This window comes from Schistocerca serialis, chromosome 11 (assembly GCF_023864345.2).
Source record: "Schistocerca serialis cubense isolate TAMUIC-IGC-003099 chromosome 11, iqSchSeri2.2, whole genome shotgun sequence".
In the NCBI taxonomy this organism is placed as follows: domain Eukaryota; kingdom Metazoa; phylum Arthropoda; class Insecta; order Orthoptera; family Acrididae; genus Schistocerca; species Schistocerca serialis.
The window spans coordinates 60,600,487-60,617,891 of NC_064648.1; the positions used below are offsets into that span (position 1 = coordinate 60,600,487).

At 44.2% G+C, this 17,405-nt stretch overlaps 1 protein-coding gene across 2 annotated transcripts; it reads right to left on the minus strand.

Annotated features, from left to right (window-relative positions):
- Positions 1-481: 481 nt before the first annotated feature.
- On the minus strand, positions 482-16,514 carry LOC126427118 (uncharacterized). 2 transcript variants are annotated; one of them, XM_050089343.1, is made up of 3 exons: positions 16,441-16,514; positions 14,239-14,411; positions 482-1,189 (listed from the first exon to the last, which is right to left on the minus strand). In XM_050089343.1, exons 2-3 carry the CDS (start codon positions 14,285-14,287, stop codon positions 657-659), a joined length of 582 nt encoding a protein of 193 aa, XP_049945300.1. In that variant the 5' UTR covers positions 14,288-14,411; positions 16,441-16,514; the 3' UTR covers positions 482-656. The 2 variants fall into 2 exon arrangements, with proteins under 2 accessions (XP_049945300.1, XP_049945299.1); XM_050089342.1 differs by lacking the exon at positions 16,441-16,514 and having other exon boundaries at positions 14,239-14,850.
- Between the last annotated feature and the right edge of the window lie 891 nt (positions 16,515-17,405).

A 17,405-nucleotide genomic window follows, 5' to 3' on the forward strand; every position in this document is an offset into this window, starting at 1 on the left:
ACACTATTTTCTCACCTCGTAGATGATGAGACTAAGTTTTATGAATATTTTAGGATGACGCAGTACACCTTCTGTGAACTTTTAAAGAAACTAGAACCAAGGCTGAGAAAAAATGACACGTTCTGGAGATTATCAGTTTCACCCAAAGAACGACTGGCTGTTTTTTACGGTAGGTTAAAGAAAAGTACACAGAACACAAATAAATAAGTTTTAAGGACAGCATTTTTATTTTATTACTTTAGTAATTGAAAGATAAATACATAAGTTAGTAAATAATACAGTTAAATTTCTACTACCCTAAGAAAAACAAATGAGGACTATTCAGTGAATTAGTTTCTGAAGCTGATGAGGATGCAGGGGAACTTGGAGGATGATGGCTTTGGTTATTTATATACGAATTGTGCGAATCCCTTTGCAGGTCCAAAAGCTGCTGTGTAGGTTCTGTTGACTCGTTTCCCACAGGTGAAGGATATGGTGTTGAAACAGATTTTGCTGAGGAATTGGAGGATGATGGAGTGAATTGATGGACTGATACGTCATTCATGAGTTGCTTCAGTTCAAAGTCTTGTACAACTGAAAAAATCCTACTTTTAGCTTGATGAAACAGTAGTGGATGCAATGATTTTAGGGCTGGTGCTATACCAGCCAAAAAAGCATCAACTGGGTTTTGTATATCTCTGTTTTTCAGCTTTTTTTTCTGCCAAAATGTAAGCCATGAGCTGGCTTGATGCAGATTCTTGTGGTTCAACCTCACGCTGAAATTTTCGTTTCAGTGGTGGTTTCATAAACGTGTTCTTCTTTGAAGTGACGGACGAATGAGCTGAGGGCGTCTGGGAATGCCGAGTGCGCTCTATCAAATTCTCTGTTTCACTATCCTGGGTTTTAATGATCCATTCTTCATCTGCAATGTCTTCTTGTGTAGACACTTTTTCGTTTTCAACAATCGACTGCTCCTCTTGGGAATTTGTATTTGATTCTTGTTTATGCTCATTATTGTCTTGCATGTAAGGAACATTGGAAACTGTTTCTCGTTCTACCATGTAAGGTAGCAGGAACGTTAAGAGATCTTCATACTTGTATTTATGTTGATGAACAGCAGCTTGTCCTGAAACAGTTTTCCTTTTCTGCAAGGTCTTCCTTAGTTGGTCACGAACAGATGCCCATTTTTTTTTGCATTCCTCTATTCCACCTGTAGCAAAAATATTTTAAATCACGTATTTATATTACAATGTTTAAAATGCTGCAAATATTTTATAGATTATACAGTATTTCTCATCTTATACATTCAATTTTTTTTCAGGTTCCTTGCTACAGGAGATTCCTTTAAAACTATTTCCTTCAGCTACAGGTTGGGAAAATCCACAGTTGCAGCTATCGTCCATGACACCTCTAGAACAGTTATCGATTTATTGTTAGAAGAGGTGATGCCTGTGCCGAATGAAGAAAAATGGAATGCTATAGCTGAGGAGTTTTGGACAAAATGGCAGTTTCCAAACTGCATTGGATCTTTAGATGAAAAGCACGTAACAATACAGGCTCCAAACAACTCAGGAAGTCTCTATTGGAATTACAAAAATACGTATTCCATTGTGCTTCTTGCTCTGGTTGACCCATGTTATAATTTTATTGCAATAGATGTGGGAGCGTACGGAAAAAACTCTGATGGAGGCATTCTAGTAAATTCAAATCTTGGAAAGTCATTGGAAAACAATATGCTTAGCGTCCCAAAGAGTAAAACTTTACCCGGAACTGATGTTGAACTTCCAATGGTAATTGCAGGCGATGAAGCTTTCCCTCTCAAAACATACTTGATGCGACCATATCCTGGCAGGAACTTAACAAATGACAAGGCTATATTTAATTATCGTTTGAGTCGGGCAAGAAGAATATCCGAAAATGCATTCGGTATATTGCAACAGAAATTTCGAATATTTAGAAGAATCCTTCAGGGAGATCCTAATAACCTTACAATGATTGTGACGGCTGCGTGTGTACTGTACAACTTTATTGGAAAAATGGAAGATTATAGGGTGCCCGAACAGAGGATGGATCAAACGGAAACTGCTGAGGGATCCGGAAGTTCATCAAATCTTCGAAACCTACCTCTAATTCGTGGGAGATCAACAGATGCTGCATTTGCTGTACGAGAACAACTCAAAAAATTCCTGAACTCTCCACAAGGGACTGTGGAATGGCAAGAACATGTCGCCTTGGCGATATAACGATGACATAAACCAAACATCTGTTTGTAAAATAAAAAGTAAATAAATATCTTTCGGGTATTAAAACTTGTATAGTTTTTATCTTACCTTTGGCTTGTAGATCTGTTGCAATTGTCTTCCAAACTCTGTCTTTGTACTCGATATTCCTCTAATTTTCACTTCCCTGATCGTAAAGAACAGGAAACTTACGAACTTCCTCTATTAGTCGTTCCACATCCATGTTTTGTACACAGAACAGTTTTGCGCAGTTGCACAGCTCACAAGACAACCCCACCGTCAGGCCGTGTCCGTCACGTGAAAAGTTAAACACGGCGAATCCCGCCCGGCCCGGCCCCGGCCCGTTGACGTTTCCCGTGCACGGCCCGGTCAAGTGGGGCCCCCTAGGCTGCATTTGTTTTAATGATGTATTTCGTAGTCCGGGTGACGGCCGATACTCGGACGTGTCTCGGCACGGACACGGTCCGGGCATGTGTGTCCCGACCTTAAATAATCAGATGGGAGCCCGACCCAGGGATGGCTGAAGCACCAACCAACAACATAATCAATTCCCTTCCGCCCGACCAATGGCACAACAACAGAAAATATCAGCTAGGATGAAGATACAAGCAGCACTACGTCTTGAAAATTGGCGTCTAAATACAGTCAAGGCACAACGACCTCTCAAAGTATGGACAACACCAAGGCTGTTGCACTACACGTCATGGCAGACAGCATCAACACGATGAGGAATCCCACACTGCTGGCAAACTCCGCTAACAACCAGGGCAGGCAACTGGTACATTCACGGCCACAAGACAGGAAATACCGCTAGTGTACTTCACTAATAAGTAACAACCAATTCAATAGTTAAACACCATACAGGAAGATGGCTGCAAAATTTCGCAGACTCCAACACACCAAACGTTGCTGCTTGCGGGAAGTGCCCAGGAAGCACCAACCGGCAATGAATGAAGAGATGTCACAGCAGATGAGGTTTCATAACAAGTTAATTGATCACTCAACTTCAGTGTCCAGGTTCGGTGGGCGGCGAACTTTGTAGATCTCACAGCTAGCGCCTCACAAACCCGACCACGCGTGCATGCCACCAGCAGCCCCGACCTGACCGCACACTGCGGAAACTTCCTCGCTGCTCTGTCCCAACCGACCCACTGCCTGCAGCACACAGACAGCATTAAAACAGCTGTTCAGTGAAACCATACAAGCTACACACGGCTCCACGTAACACTTCCACAAACAACTTGAACAATACTAAAACCATTGACTGTGGAACAACAAGCACGAATCACAAGTCGACACACACGGAGAACCCAGAAGCAGTCGGCGACCAAATACACGTCGTCCAATGAGACGACCAACCAAATAACCAACCAAGGTCGTCCCCACTCAAGTCATGTGTGTTGGCAATGGTCAGGTGAGTCATGTCTGTCCGGACCTCACGGCTGCTCCGTCCCCAACTCAACGCCTGACACACGACGACGCAGAAACACTAGCAGTCGCTCCAAAGATAGTATGACAGTGCTCTTATCGATAAGTGCTGCTGCTGAAACTCATGGGCAGGCAAGCCAGCAACTTAGCGAAGCCAGTAAATCAAATAAGAAACGAGACACCAGTACCGTTGTAAGAGGTCCATGACTAAGGAATTTTTTGCTAGCGCACTAGAGCAATTGTAATTTCGATGGAATGCACACGCGCTGCCTGCAATATGTAAGCTGTAAGAGAATCTCAGACCAGAGAGCAGTGTTGGCTGCCGTAGGAACTGTGTAGCAGCAGGAGTAAGTCGTAGCTTGAGTAGTGTGTATGGAGTTGGTTGGGCTGGTCTTGCGGAGCGATGGCGGTGCTTGAGCAATGTAGTATAAGGTAAAAACAGTCTCGCGCATATGTACTATTGTTATATAAAGTCCCATGTAAATGTTTTTAAAAAGAAATCTCTTAATAATAGTCTTTCTTACAAAAACTAACATTTGACAATCATTCATCTCAATTTAAAGAATTTACTAATTTCTCCAATCCATGGTCATCCCAATTATTGAAAAGAAAAACCAGTTGTTTCTTTTTATACATGACAAATCTATCGGCCAGTATTGCCCTGGGCTGTGCCAGAAAAATTTCTTGTAGGAGCAGATACATATGCGTTATCCAGCGACCTTATTGAGGTAAGAATTTTCAATTTATTCAGTATGATCTTTCAGGGCCATGACGCAGCACTGCTGACGTCCAAATTTACCAGTTAAGATTCACAGTCAGTTAATTATTGCAAGGTTATAAGTGAGCCGCAGTTTTATTGAGAGATTAGTCACATCTTATTATTGGTAGGTTACGGAATTTATTTATTGGGAGGTTACGCTGAATGTGATTATTATACTTATATATTTTTTTTTACTGTTGGGAGATTACACAGTATACACAAGATGACAAGCAATAAATGGCATGAACACGAGCTGGGCACAGCTCAGTGTGATTTTTATTAGCAAAAAAAAAAAAAAAAAGTCGGAGATGATGTTTATGTTGATGTCTATGCCAGTTTTATGCACAGGTTCCAGAACTCTCGGAACCGAGGTGATGCAAAACTTTTTCTGATGTGTATATGAATGTGTTATGTGGTTCGTGGAATGCTTGTGCTAAATTTTATTTAATTTACCATCCAGTTTATGTTTCATTCTCAAGGACTTAGTAGCCCGTACTCTGATGCACCACATATGTTTCTTTGTACACCATGAGGCTCCAGTTCGAGGTCACCACCACTCGTGTTCGAAATGAAGCCTCAGCTTCGTGATGGGATAGATGTGTTCTGGTTTGTAAAACTCATTTACAAAATTACTGAGTTCTGCGGAATTTTGGAAGTGGACTTTATTCTCAGAAATTGACCGTTAAAGGCAGGCTTGCTATGACCCAGTGGCTCACTGGGTCATGGAATAGGGAAGCTTTTTTTCCCTAAATACTATCTTTCATTGTGTGAGTGCCCAATATGAACGTGGCGTGTGTGACCTCCATAAATCGTATCCAGTAATTTAACAGTCTTGCCCCACATGTGTCGGTCCAGATACTGTGCTGTATAATGCAGGATGAGTCGATTCACACGCATCATCCCAAGTAACTGTGTGTGTCTGTGTTGTGACGTCCCCTCTCCCTTTTTTGTTGCCGCTGTTGATGTTGAGCCGCTGCTGCTACAGCTCGGTCGATGGAATGGAGACGCGACGCGCAGTGATGGTTGTCCCCGTCGGATAACGTGGAACATCACCTGAAAGTCTCTAAAGAAGATTGTTCATCGCGTGATGCATGAAAGTCCGTTTGCGAGTCCGCACAGCCTACTCAGCGATGCGAGCTGCTGATTTTAATTGTCTGTTACGGTTTTATGATGATTTGTTATGCCCGGTTAGTTATTTATTCCAGTATTGAGTGAATCATTCATCAACGGCGTCGTTTCACACCACTGAAGCGAGGAAACATTCTTTTGCGGTTCAGTATCAGTAGTTGTTGTTACGTTGCTAGACAAGACGTAAATCCAGAGATAATCTGTAATGCTATCTTGCTTTCGTGCGTCGTGATATTATTTCGGCAAAACACTCCTTTCAATGCTCAATGTTCATCAAGTCACTCTTTCAATTAGAATGTTCACAGTTAATTAATTTTGATTATCAACTATCACACAGTCCAATTAATGATGGAGCCAACACGTGACATTTCCATTCCTGACGAACAGTTTTATCGTTCCTTCTTACCAATTAGTTTATAATCATCACACCACATGCACACCGATGGATCAGATCAATTATGATTCTTTCAGTTCAGTTCAGTGATCGTGGCAATTACGACAACTCTTACAATCGTCGTATTTGTATTATCTTCGTGTCGTCGTATTAATGTTTCCTACTCAAGGCTAATCAGGTATTGCAGTCTTCGATACTATGTCCATTCTTCGTGTAACGGTTCACTTTGATGAAGGTTGAGTCCAACAATAATATCTCCAATAATAAAAGTTCATTAACTCGTCGTACACTATCAGAATATTACTTCATTTCAAGTTCTCAAGTCAGAATAACTGAGAACAAAGTCCGCGCATCTCTATCACACAATATTATTATTATTATTATTATTATTATTATTTTTTTTTTTTTTTTGGAAAAGAAACAATCTCGTAGCATTCTGTTTGCAGTAGTATAACAAACGGTGTTATCTCTCAACATGATAGCAAGCAAGCTAGCAAGCGACTAGCTTTCCCATGATGAGCATTGTACATGCATTGAATTTCCTTTTCGCCGCGTTTACAACTCTTTCATAATAAACTATAAACAAAATATCAGAATGTTAAATATTTATTTCGGGAAAAAGCACAGATCAAAAGTGTGGTGTCACCTGATTGACTAGTCATGAAAAGCACGGACTAAAGCGGGAGAATAATGTTATTCTATTGGCCTTAAAGAAAACTGACCAATCAGAGTGGAGTATTCCTCGATCGTCTTTTCTCTTGGAGACAGAGCAACGTAACGTTAGCGACAGCCCCGGGCGGTGCACAAGTCCCGCCCAATCACCCCCCTCCACACCAATCCATATCCTAAGGTCCACCCATGGTCTGCCACATATCCAACATCAAAGTTGTTGATATCACAGATATGCCAGTCATAACAAGGGAGAAAATCAGTAGTCAGTACGAAATACAGTTTTTCCAGTACTATTGTGAAAAGAATTAGAAATATGTTCATTGAATATGAAAGTTGAAAAATCATTAGTAAGAATGAAAAAAAATGGTATCCACACTGCCCTTTTTATTTCACGAGCTTTCATCTGCACTATATAAAAAAATCTGATATTTGTTAACTGCAGCGAGCGCAAATTTCCGTCACCTCGCGTAGTGTAAGAAATTCTGTTCGGCTATATTAATTGGTAGTATCGCCAAGGATGCTGTCTATTATCTCGATTGTCTAAAGTCAATGTTGTGCATAAACAAGGCAAAGTCGATGTCTTGGTTTGTTTCTGATTACCTCATTAAGACTAAAGAATATAAGAGTGGGATAATGTACACTCCTGGAAATGGAAAAAAGAACACTTTGACACCGGTGTGTCAGACCCACCATACTTGCACCGGACACTGCGAGAGGGCTGTACAAGCAATGATCACACGCACGGCACAGCGGACACACCAGGAACCGTGGTGTTGGCCGTCGAATGGCGCTAGCTGCGCAGCATTTGTGCACCGCCGCCGTCAGTGTCAGCCAGTTTGCCGTGGCATACGGAGCTCCATCGCAGTCTTTAACACGGGTAGCATGCCGCGACAGCGTGGACGTGAACCGTATGTGCAGTTGACGGACTTTGAGCGAGGGCGTACAGTGGGCATGCGGGAGGCCGGGTGGACGTACCGCCGAATTGCTCAACACGTGGGGCGTGAGGTCTCCACAGTACATCGATGTTGTCGCCAGTGGTCGGCGGAAGGTGCACGTGCCCGTCGACCTGGGACCGGACCGCAGCGACGCACGGATGCACGGCAAGACCGTAGGATCCTACGCAGTGCCGTAGGGGACCGCACCGCCACTTCCCAGCAAATTAGGGACACTGTGGCTCCTGGGGTATCGGCGAGGACCATTCGCAACCGTCTCCATGAAGCTGGGCTACGGTCCCGCACACCGTTAGGCCGTCTTCCGCTCACGCCCCAACATCGTGCAGCCCGCCTCCAGTGGTGTCGCGACAGGCGTGAATGGAGGAACGAATGGAGACGTGTCGTCTTCAGCGATGAGAGTCGCTTCTGCCTTGGTGCCAATGATGGTCGTTTGCGTGTTTGGCGCCGTGCAGGTGAGCGCCACAATCAGGACTGCATACGACCGAGGCACACAGGGCCAACACCCGGCATCATGGTGTGGGGAGCGATCTCCTACACTGGCCGTACACCACTGGTGATCGTCGAGGGGACACTGAATAGTGCACAGTACATCCAAACCGTCATCGAACCCATCGTTCTCCCATTCCTAGACCGGCAAGGGAACTTGCTGTTCCAACAGGACAATGCACGTTCGCATGTATCCCGTGCCACCCAACGTGCTCTAGAAGGTGTAAGTCAACTACCCAGGCCAGCAAGATCTCCGGATCTGTACCCCATTGAGCATGTTTGGGACTGGATGAAGCGTCGTCTCACGCGGTCTGCACGTCCAGCACGAACGCTGGTCCAACTGAGGCGCCAGGTGGAAATGGCATGGCAAACCGTTCCACAGGACTACATCCAGCATCTCTACGATCGTCGTCATGGGAGAATAGCAGCCTGCATTGCTGCGAAAGGTGGATATACACTGTACTAGTGCCGACATTGTACATGCTCTGTTGCCTATGTCTATGTGCCTGTGGTTCTGTCAGTGTGATCATGTGATGTATCTGACCCCAGGAATGTGTCAATAAAGTTTCCCCTTCCTGGGACAATGAATTCACGGTGTTCTTATTTCAATTTCCAGGAGTGTAGAAATGCGTAATGCTAGCAGTCAGATATTTATACAGTGACATTCTTCATTAATATTTGTCTGTGTAATGGGTGAATTTGTACTCGTGAACTCTTATGACTGCTTGTTTATGGCAGACACGAGATTTTCAGTGTTTGAGAGCTTTAGAGCTGCCTATTGTTAAACATATGTACATAATTTCGTCAGTGTCATTCCAACACATCTTATCGTACTTTGTTAGATATCAGTCTGTTAGATATCAGTTTTGACAGCAGTAGGCCACAACAGTCAAGATTAGGTACCTTGTGTGTGATAACTTTATTGAGAGTGAATATCTATGTTTCATTTTGACAGTATTACACAAATTGCTAAGAAGTACTAATAGCACAACGCTGCTACTATGAACAATCGCGGTAAAACAAAAACCGACGAACAAAAACACGACAGCGACGAGGACTACCAAAGATCATATTGATGCGCTCTTGGTTGGTGTGGTGGGGGGGGGGGGGGTAGATGTGGAGGGGGTTAAATAGGCGGGGCTTGTGCAAATGTCCGGGGCTGTCGCTAACGTTTCCTACAGAGAATGCCTACAGCAGTCTAAGTAGTCAGAGCCCAGCTTTCAATGGTACGGTCGTGTGTTCAGAATAGACTGAAGTTTTGCCAGTATTTCCACCTTTCGCTCAAAATTAAGAGCTTTTCCAGATTCTTGGAATAGTTGTATGCAGCCCAGTGCGAGCTGCTGTACAATAGGTTTCTGCTCGGCTTTTCTACCGGCGATCTGTTACAACGAGTTCACAGGTAGGTGCAGGAGAAAAGGAACCGCGCCACCGCAACACACATTTCAACATTTTATTATTACACATTGGTCCTTTTCTAGCTTTAATGTCGTCCTCAGTCAAATGTATTGAATCTAACACTGACAAGAACTCAGACTCTGTCCTCATTGGCATGGATGAGGTTATCCCTCATTTCGACTGACAATTTTGATTTTATTATGCACAGCGAAATTTTATGGAAATCAGCTCGTCCCAATAGCGCGCCATATTCATACACTTGTCAAAATATTATCTTCTATTTCCGGGTTTAACATTTGTTTTGTAAGTCTCTCTTGTTTGCCCGTGACCAGTACTTTGCTAGAAAAGCTCTTCCAAACTCTCCGTCAGTAGTGACCTAGTGACCTCTTCGTCCGCATCCACAGCCCATAATATAGTGTCTCCTCGGCAATAGCATCATGCCATGTAGCTAATTTTCTGAGTTTCAGCCCATGCTCTTGGCAAAAGTCCACGAAATCCTCGTATCAAAACAACCGGATTCACAGATTTCCTCTCATCAGTGAATGGTTGAAATTGCCTATGTTTGAGTGTTTTTCTGCCGTGAGCGTGGTCGCGTTTAGGTTTGTGGGTGACAGTTCACCTGCAGCAGCATTTGCACTGCAATTCATGAATGCTCGATGCACCTGCATGTTACTCGTATTTGTACTTCGTTCAAACCTCAAGGCCTGTGGCTTTTCCATCGAGCGAGATGGCGCAGTGGTTAGAAGCTGGACTCGCATTCGGGAGGACGACGGTTCAATCCCGCTTCCGGCCATCCTGATTTACGTTTTCCGTCATTTCCCATAATCGCTTCAGGCAAATGCCGGGATGGTTCCTTTAAAAGGGCACGGCCGACTTCCTCCCCTAATCCGATGAGACCGATGACCTCGCTGTCTGGTCTCCTTCCCCACACAACCCCAACAACCCCTGTGGCTTTTCCGAGCGTCCTTCCTGTACCTTTGGTGTTTGCAGCGCCCCTCGAACCTCTTCCACATCTCGACTAAATTCCTTCTTGCTCCCTCCGCTGGACGAATTCAGGGCCTCTTTGTTCCTTTACCTCTTCCAACAATGCTTTCCATTCGGTTCTGGAGGGTAAATTGTCTGCTGATAAATTGTCTCCGGTTGCTTGTATGGTTTGTTGCACACAAGTCTCAACTTGCTTCTATTTTATTCTGGCCCACCCTCCAAGTTTCCTAGAAAAATCTTTTCGTTGCTCATCAAACATCTGTACAACTTACCGTTCATAGCCTGACGCCACGGCAGTAATCAGTGTATTCAGTTGGTCTAATGTAGACTCAACTGTACCTTCAAATTCCTGCAAAGCCGTGATTTCGAGTGCCGCTGTGAGGCTATCTCTGTCACACGTGACGTAATCTCTTCCAAGTCCTGTTTGTCACCATACTGCCCACCTTAGTACTTACGTCAGCCTGACTATAATCCATCATCACAAGAATAAACCTGATGTAAACATTGCACTATGTATTCTTCCGCGTTTGCTGGAACCTCATTGGATTTCCGTATCACGTGGAACTGCAGCCAAGCTGTCTCGAGTATTGTCAAGTACGATAATAAGGGTACGTTTTGTTGGTTGGTTGGTTTGGGGAAGGAGACCAGACAGCGTGGTCATCGGTCTCATCGGATTAGGGAAGGATGAGGAAGGAAGTCGGCCGTGCCCTTTCAGAGAAACCATCCCGGCATTTGCCTGGAGTGATTTAGGGAAATCACGGAAAACCTAAACCACTGCGCCACCCCGCTCGGTGGTACGTTTTCTGCTGTGCGTTAGGCGCACATCGACTTAGCTACAATAGGGGACAACAGCTTTACAGGCACATTTAACTTGGACAGCCCTGGCCAGTCTGCTTGTACAGCTAGCCTGCAGTGACGTGGCCAGCTGCAGTTCACACGTGAAAAGAGAAGAGCAGCGGAGCAATACCGCTTAGAATGTCATTTAATTTTTAAGCAAGATGAAGTAATACACAGTAAATCTCCCACAATACGCTCCTTTGACAGCTAGACGAAAACCGCAACACATTATCGTTTTTAGTAACGTAATATTGTAATTAAAAACAAGGTTGAAGAACATTCCTGATTTAACAACAGGGTAATTTCTCTGCATAAGCCGTGTATAACGCAAGAGAGTACTGAAGGATTTCACCGCATAGTTACATATTGAAGCGACTGAATGTATTACTTGCAGTACATTGTCAGGCAATCTCTTAGCTCCTTTCTTATCCGAATCCGAGAAATACATTTCAGTTCTGGAAGTGTCACCTGCTACCATGGAGTAGAAATATCTCTGGAGTGAGCATTGCGTCCCGCGCATGTTGTCAAAATTGAACTGGAATTGTCACGTGATCTAGGGACGACGTCGATCGTTTACAGCCAATTCGCGTCCGCCATCAGGTGACGTCACGTCTCGTCACATAACACCAAAATATTCTACAATACCTTTCGAATAGCGGCATTCGCACAGGTCGTCAACGAAACGTCACGTCATTTCACGGTACGTCAAGGTTTATCGGGAAGAAAATTTTGACGGTACCAGTCTGTTAACATGTTAACCTATTTTCGCCCGCGCTCATTCTCCTTATAATAGTGGATTGTGTACTGTTGTATCTTCATAATCTTTATTTTATAATAGCGCTTTGTTTTAGTGACAAATTGGAGATGTTCCATGACGACTCGGATATTTTTCCACTTTCTTACACAACCGAGGTCGTATATCTGAAGGCGAAAAGTTATTTAGGTTTTACGATAACACAACGGCACTGACGCCCACAATGTATATGTATAAGAACATAAGTAGACGAAGCAAATTCCACCATATGACATTTTAAGCAAAATAGTCAGCTTTAATGAAGGAGTAAAATACAGTTGTTTATGACGTTACTGGTTCAAATGGCTCTGAGCACTATGGGACTTAACATCTGAGGACATCAGTCCCCTAGAACTTAGAACTAATTAAACCTAACTAACCTAAGGATATCACACACACCCATGCCCGAGGCAGGATTCGAACCTGCGACGGTAGCGGTCGCGCGGATCCAGACTCAAGCGCCTAGAACCGCTCGGCCACACCGGCCGGCTATGACGTTATTAATTACGTAAGAAAAAACATAATGGATAAGTTTAACAGGCTTAATTAATTCGTTTGAAGCTTTCTTTGATGTGTATGAATGTACATATTTTCCCTTGCCAATAATTGTCGATGTTTTGAAACGTTGTCTCACTTCTCAGTAATTTACCAAACATAATTGATCAAGGACATAGGTTATAAAGTTTGCTCTTGCCATTGACAAATTTTGTCTTTGTTAGCTCCTCAGTTCTGATACTATACTCTAACATTTTATGCATATTAGGGATGGTGACTCAAAACCCCAGTTTCGCCGTTCAGTACTGTGTTAAGCGACTTGACGAGATGTAACATGGAAGACACATGCTGACGTGAAGCTTCAAAGCTATTTACTTAAAATATCAGACGTAAACTGCTATGCTGCCTGCAAAACGTCTATACTAAATCCACAGCACTTACGAAGGGAATCTGTCTTTACTAGCGACATGACAACATTCAAAATTTATAGGACAAACGTCGAACAAATCTACGGCGTCTCGAGATCACGTGACCATTGTGGCAACGTATGTTGACAACACAAAATCAATTCTGCGCTTCTGAATGCTCACTCCAGAGATATTTCTACTCTATGCCTGCTACGTTGATAACTAACCTATGAACAACAGAATCCACGAAATTAGCCAGGTGCAGCATTTGCTCTTCTTCTTTTATGGCGAGCCGTTCTGTATCCCGCCGGCGTTCGGTAGTGATGTGTGAAAAAGCTGCGTGCGTTAGTTCCAGTACGTCTCGCAGCTCAACAATTTCTCGGGTCAAATCCTGCAGCTTGGCTCCACATCAGTTATGTTGGGGTCGTATTGCAATGGTACAGCGGCAAATGTAAAAATACAGCATTTGTACGATGTGCTCGATGCTGCGAAAATGATTGTTTTTTCGTGTTTCTACGATACTTATCTATGTCTGTGGTATAAAGAGGAGTAGGTTTTTCATTATTGCCTTAAAAAATTAAGTTATTATGTTTTCTTAATTTAAACAACTTTTATGAACAGTCTTTCATAAAAAATCGACAATTAAGAATTTATATTTGAAATGTAAACAGCAATTTTCCGTCAAATATGTAACTGGAAACAAGAAGACGTGCATTATTGATAAAAAATGATGATGAGTTTTATAATTACGAGAGGTAGGTATTTCAAATTGAACGAGGAATAATAGCATAGGATTTATTTTCCACTATGCTACCGACTGCGCTACATGTTCAATGCGGATTTCATCATCAACTGAAGTATATACAACGCTGGGAAAACGTCAAAGTCTCTGTAAATTTATGAAAAACATTAAGAACAGCCTATTTTAGTATCTTCCCTAGGGAGGCTTTTGGCAACACCTATGTCGATTGAAACTTGTAGTGGCATATGCATGACTTTCCACAGAATTTGATGTGTATATATTGTTAAAATCTAGTTTTACCTACTACTACAAATTTCAAATCAAAAAACTGACAGCGAAAAAAGAACCAGTCCATAAAATTAGCAGATGTACGTAAGAAGCGTCAGATCATAAAGAGTGCGATTGCACTGCGAGAAAAACGGGGAAAATGCTTAACTGATAAAACAAAATAAGAGTTTCATTGAAACATGAATGAATCGTAGCTGCTTATGGACCATGAGCATCAGCACAGGAAACATATTGCTATTACAGAACACGTGACTCACCTTCCTTGATGCACGACCGAGCGCCTCCTCTTGCTACACAGCCACACATGAAGTGGTAACTGTTGAGTTTTGCAGGGCCGTGTAACTGTGAGTGCAGGTTCGGCGAGCCTTTGAGGGGGGCAGTCAGCCTCACGGTCTGCAGGATTAGTGTGGCACCGAGGTCCTTCTGTGAACTGACGACGGACAACACGGGGTTTCGTGTCCGGTCTGGGTTACTTGCGCTCACCAGCTACCACTAACACAAACACCTACCACAACGAAGGTGGGTGGTGATTTTGAAACCTGATGGAAAGCCGACCAGGATGGGGAGGTAGGCTAGTCGTCACTGCCAATGAACTTTTAAGTGCTACATTATTTCTCAGTATGATAAGCAGGTAATGCCGAAAGTGTACGTGGTGCGTTCAGCATGACTTGTTCTACGTCGCTCTCGTAAGGCCTCTAGCTTCAAGACCCTCACCGCCAAACGTTAGGGCAAGTCGTAATTGCCCTGACCTAGCGAGTGTACAATTAAGCCAAAAGGATATACACTCCTGGAAATGGAAAAAAGAACACATTGACACCGGTGTGTCAGACCCACCATACTTGCTCCGGACACTGCGAGAGGGCTGTACAAGCAATGATCACACGCACGGCACAGCGGACACACCAGGAACCGCGGTGTTGGCCGTCGAATGGCGCTAGCTGCGCAGCATTTGTGCACCGCCGCCGTCAGTGTCAGCCAGTTTGCCGTGGCATACTGAACTCCATCGCAGTCTTTAACACTGGTAGCATGCCGCGACAGCGTGGACGTGAACCGTATGTGCAGTTGACGGACTTCGAGCGAGGGCGTCTAGTGGGCATGCGGGAGGCTGGGTGGACGTACCGCCGAATTGCTCAACACGTGGGGCGTGAGGTCTCCACAGTACATCGATGTTGTCGCCAGTGGTCGGCGGAAGGTGCACATGCCCGTCGACCAGGGACCGGACCGCAGCGACGCACGGATGCACGCCAAGACCGTAGGATCCTACGCAGTGCCGTAGGGGACCGCACCGCCACTTCCCAGCAAATTAGGGACACTGTTGCTCCTGGGGTATCGGCGAGGACCATTCGCAACCGTCTCCATGAAGCTGGGCTACGGTCCCGCACACCGTTAGGCCGTCTTCCGCTCACGCCCCAACATCGTGCAGCCCGCCTCCAGTGGTGTCGCGACAGGCGTGAATGGAGGGACGAATGGAGACGTGTCGTCTTCAGCGATGAGAGTCGCTTCTGCCTTGGTGCCAATGATGGTCGTATGCGTGTTTGGCGCCGTGCAGGTGAGCGCCACAATCAGGACTGCATACGACCGAGGCACACAGGGCCAACACTCGGCATCATGGTGTGGGGAGCGATCTCCTACACTGGCCGTACACCACTGGTGATCGTCGAGGGGACACTGAATAGTGCACGGTACATCCAAACCGTCATCGAACCCATCGTTCTACCATTCCTAGACCGGCAAGGGAACTTGCTGTTCCAACAGGACAATGCACGTCCGCATGTATCCCGTGCCACCCAACGTGCTCTAGAAGGTGTAAGTCAACTACCCTGGCCAGCAAGATCTCCGGATCTGTACCCCATTGAGCATGTTTGGGACTGGATGAAGCGTCGTCTCACGCGGTCTGCACGTCCAGCACGAACGCTGGTCCAACTGAGGCGCCAGGTGGAAATGGCATGGCAAGCCGTTCCACAGGACTACATCCAGCATCTCTACGATCGTCTCCATGGGAGAATAGCAGCCTGCATTGCTGCGAAAGGTGGATATACACTGTACTAGTGCCGACATTGTGCATGCTCTGTTGCCTATGTCTATGTGCCTGTGGGTCTGTCAGTGTGATCATGTGATGTATCTGACCCCAGGAATGTGTCAATAAAGTTTCCCCTTCCTGGGACAATGAATTCACGGTGTTCTTATTTCAATTTCCAGGAGTGTATTTTCCTTCAAAACCTCAAATCTGATAATAAATTGTCGACTCAGCGGAGATAAAAGAATAAGGTAAAAAGATTCGATATGGCAATTACCACAGAAAAATTAATGAGACCAGTAATATTAACAACGAATCTTGTTTATAAGCGTATGTGATAATTATTAAACAGGTCTAATATGACTTTCTGGGTACTTTATTAAGGTAATATTTTGCAACTGTTGCCATAAGCTAATATAACCAGTAAATAATATTTACTTACTGTGAATATAGAGTTAACGTTTACTTGCCCAATTAAACAAGAGATATGTCAACTGGATCTGACCACAATCGCACTTCATGCATTTGCAGCAAGATGAAGATGTCAAAACTGGTTTGCAAGGTTATGTGTTCTCGTTCTCTGATAAAAAAAAAGTTCGAGGAGTAAGGCGCTTCAGCTTGGGTAATATACATTAGGTGAGCACTGCCAATCAAGAATAAATTAATAGTAGTAGTAGTATTTTTCAAAAAAGAAGATTCTGTACATGGAAGAAGCCTGGAGATACTGGCAGGTTTCAGATTTAGGAACCAGGTTTTAAACTGTAAGACTTTTCCAGGGGCAGACGTGGACTCTGCCCACAATCTATTGGTTATGAACTGTAGATTAAAACTGAAGTAACTGCAAAAAGGTGGGAATTTAAGGAGATGGGACCTGGATGAACTGACTAAACCAGAGGTTGTACAGAGTTTCAGGGAGAGCATAAGGGAACAATTGGCAAGAATGGGGGAAAGAAATACAGTAGAACATGAATGCGTAGCTTTGAGGGTGGACGTGCGGTTCTAGGCGCTGCAGTCCGGAACTGTGGGACTGCTACTTTCGCAGGTTCGAATCCTGCCTCGGGCATGGATGTGTGTGATGTCCTTAGGTTTGTTAGGTTTAAGTAGTTCTAAGTTCTAGGGGACTGATGACCTAAGATGTTAAGTCGCATAGTGCTCAGAGCCATTTTTTTGAGGGATGAAGTGGTGAAGGCAGCAGAGGATCAAGTAGGTTAAAAAACGAGGGATAGTGGAAATCCTTGGGTAACAGAAGAAATATTGAATTTAATTGATGAAAGGACAAAATTTAAAAATGTGTTAAATGAAGCAGCCAAAAAGGAATATAAACGTCTCAAAAATGAGATCGACAGGAAGTGCAAAATGGCTCAGCAGGGATGGCTAGAGGACTTATGTAAGGATGTAGAGGCTTAT

Excerpts from the sequence above, each read along its gene's own strand:
- LOC126427118 (XM_050089343.1), bottom strand. The coding sequence starts at position 14,287 with ATGTGTGGCTGTGTAGCAAGAGGAGGCGCTCGGTCGTGCATCAAGGAA. Across the intron at positions 1,190-14,238 it reads TCGGTCGTGCATCAAGGAAG|GTGGAATAGAGGAATGCAAA; the intron begins GTGAGTCACGTG and ends TTTTTGCTACAG.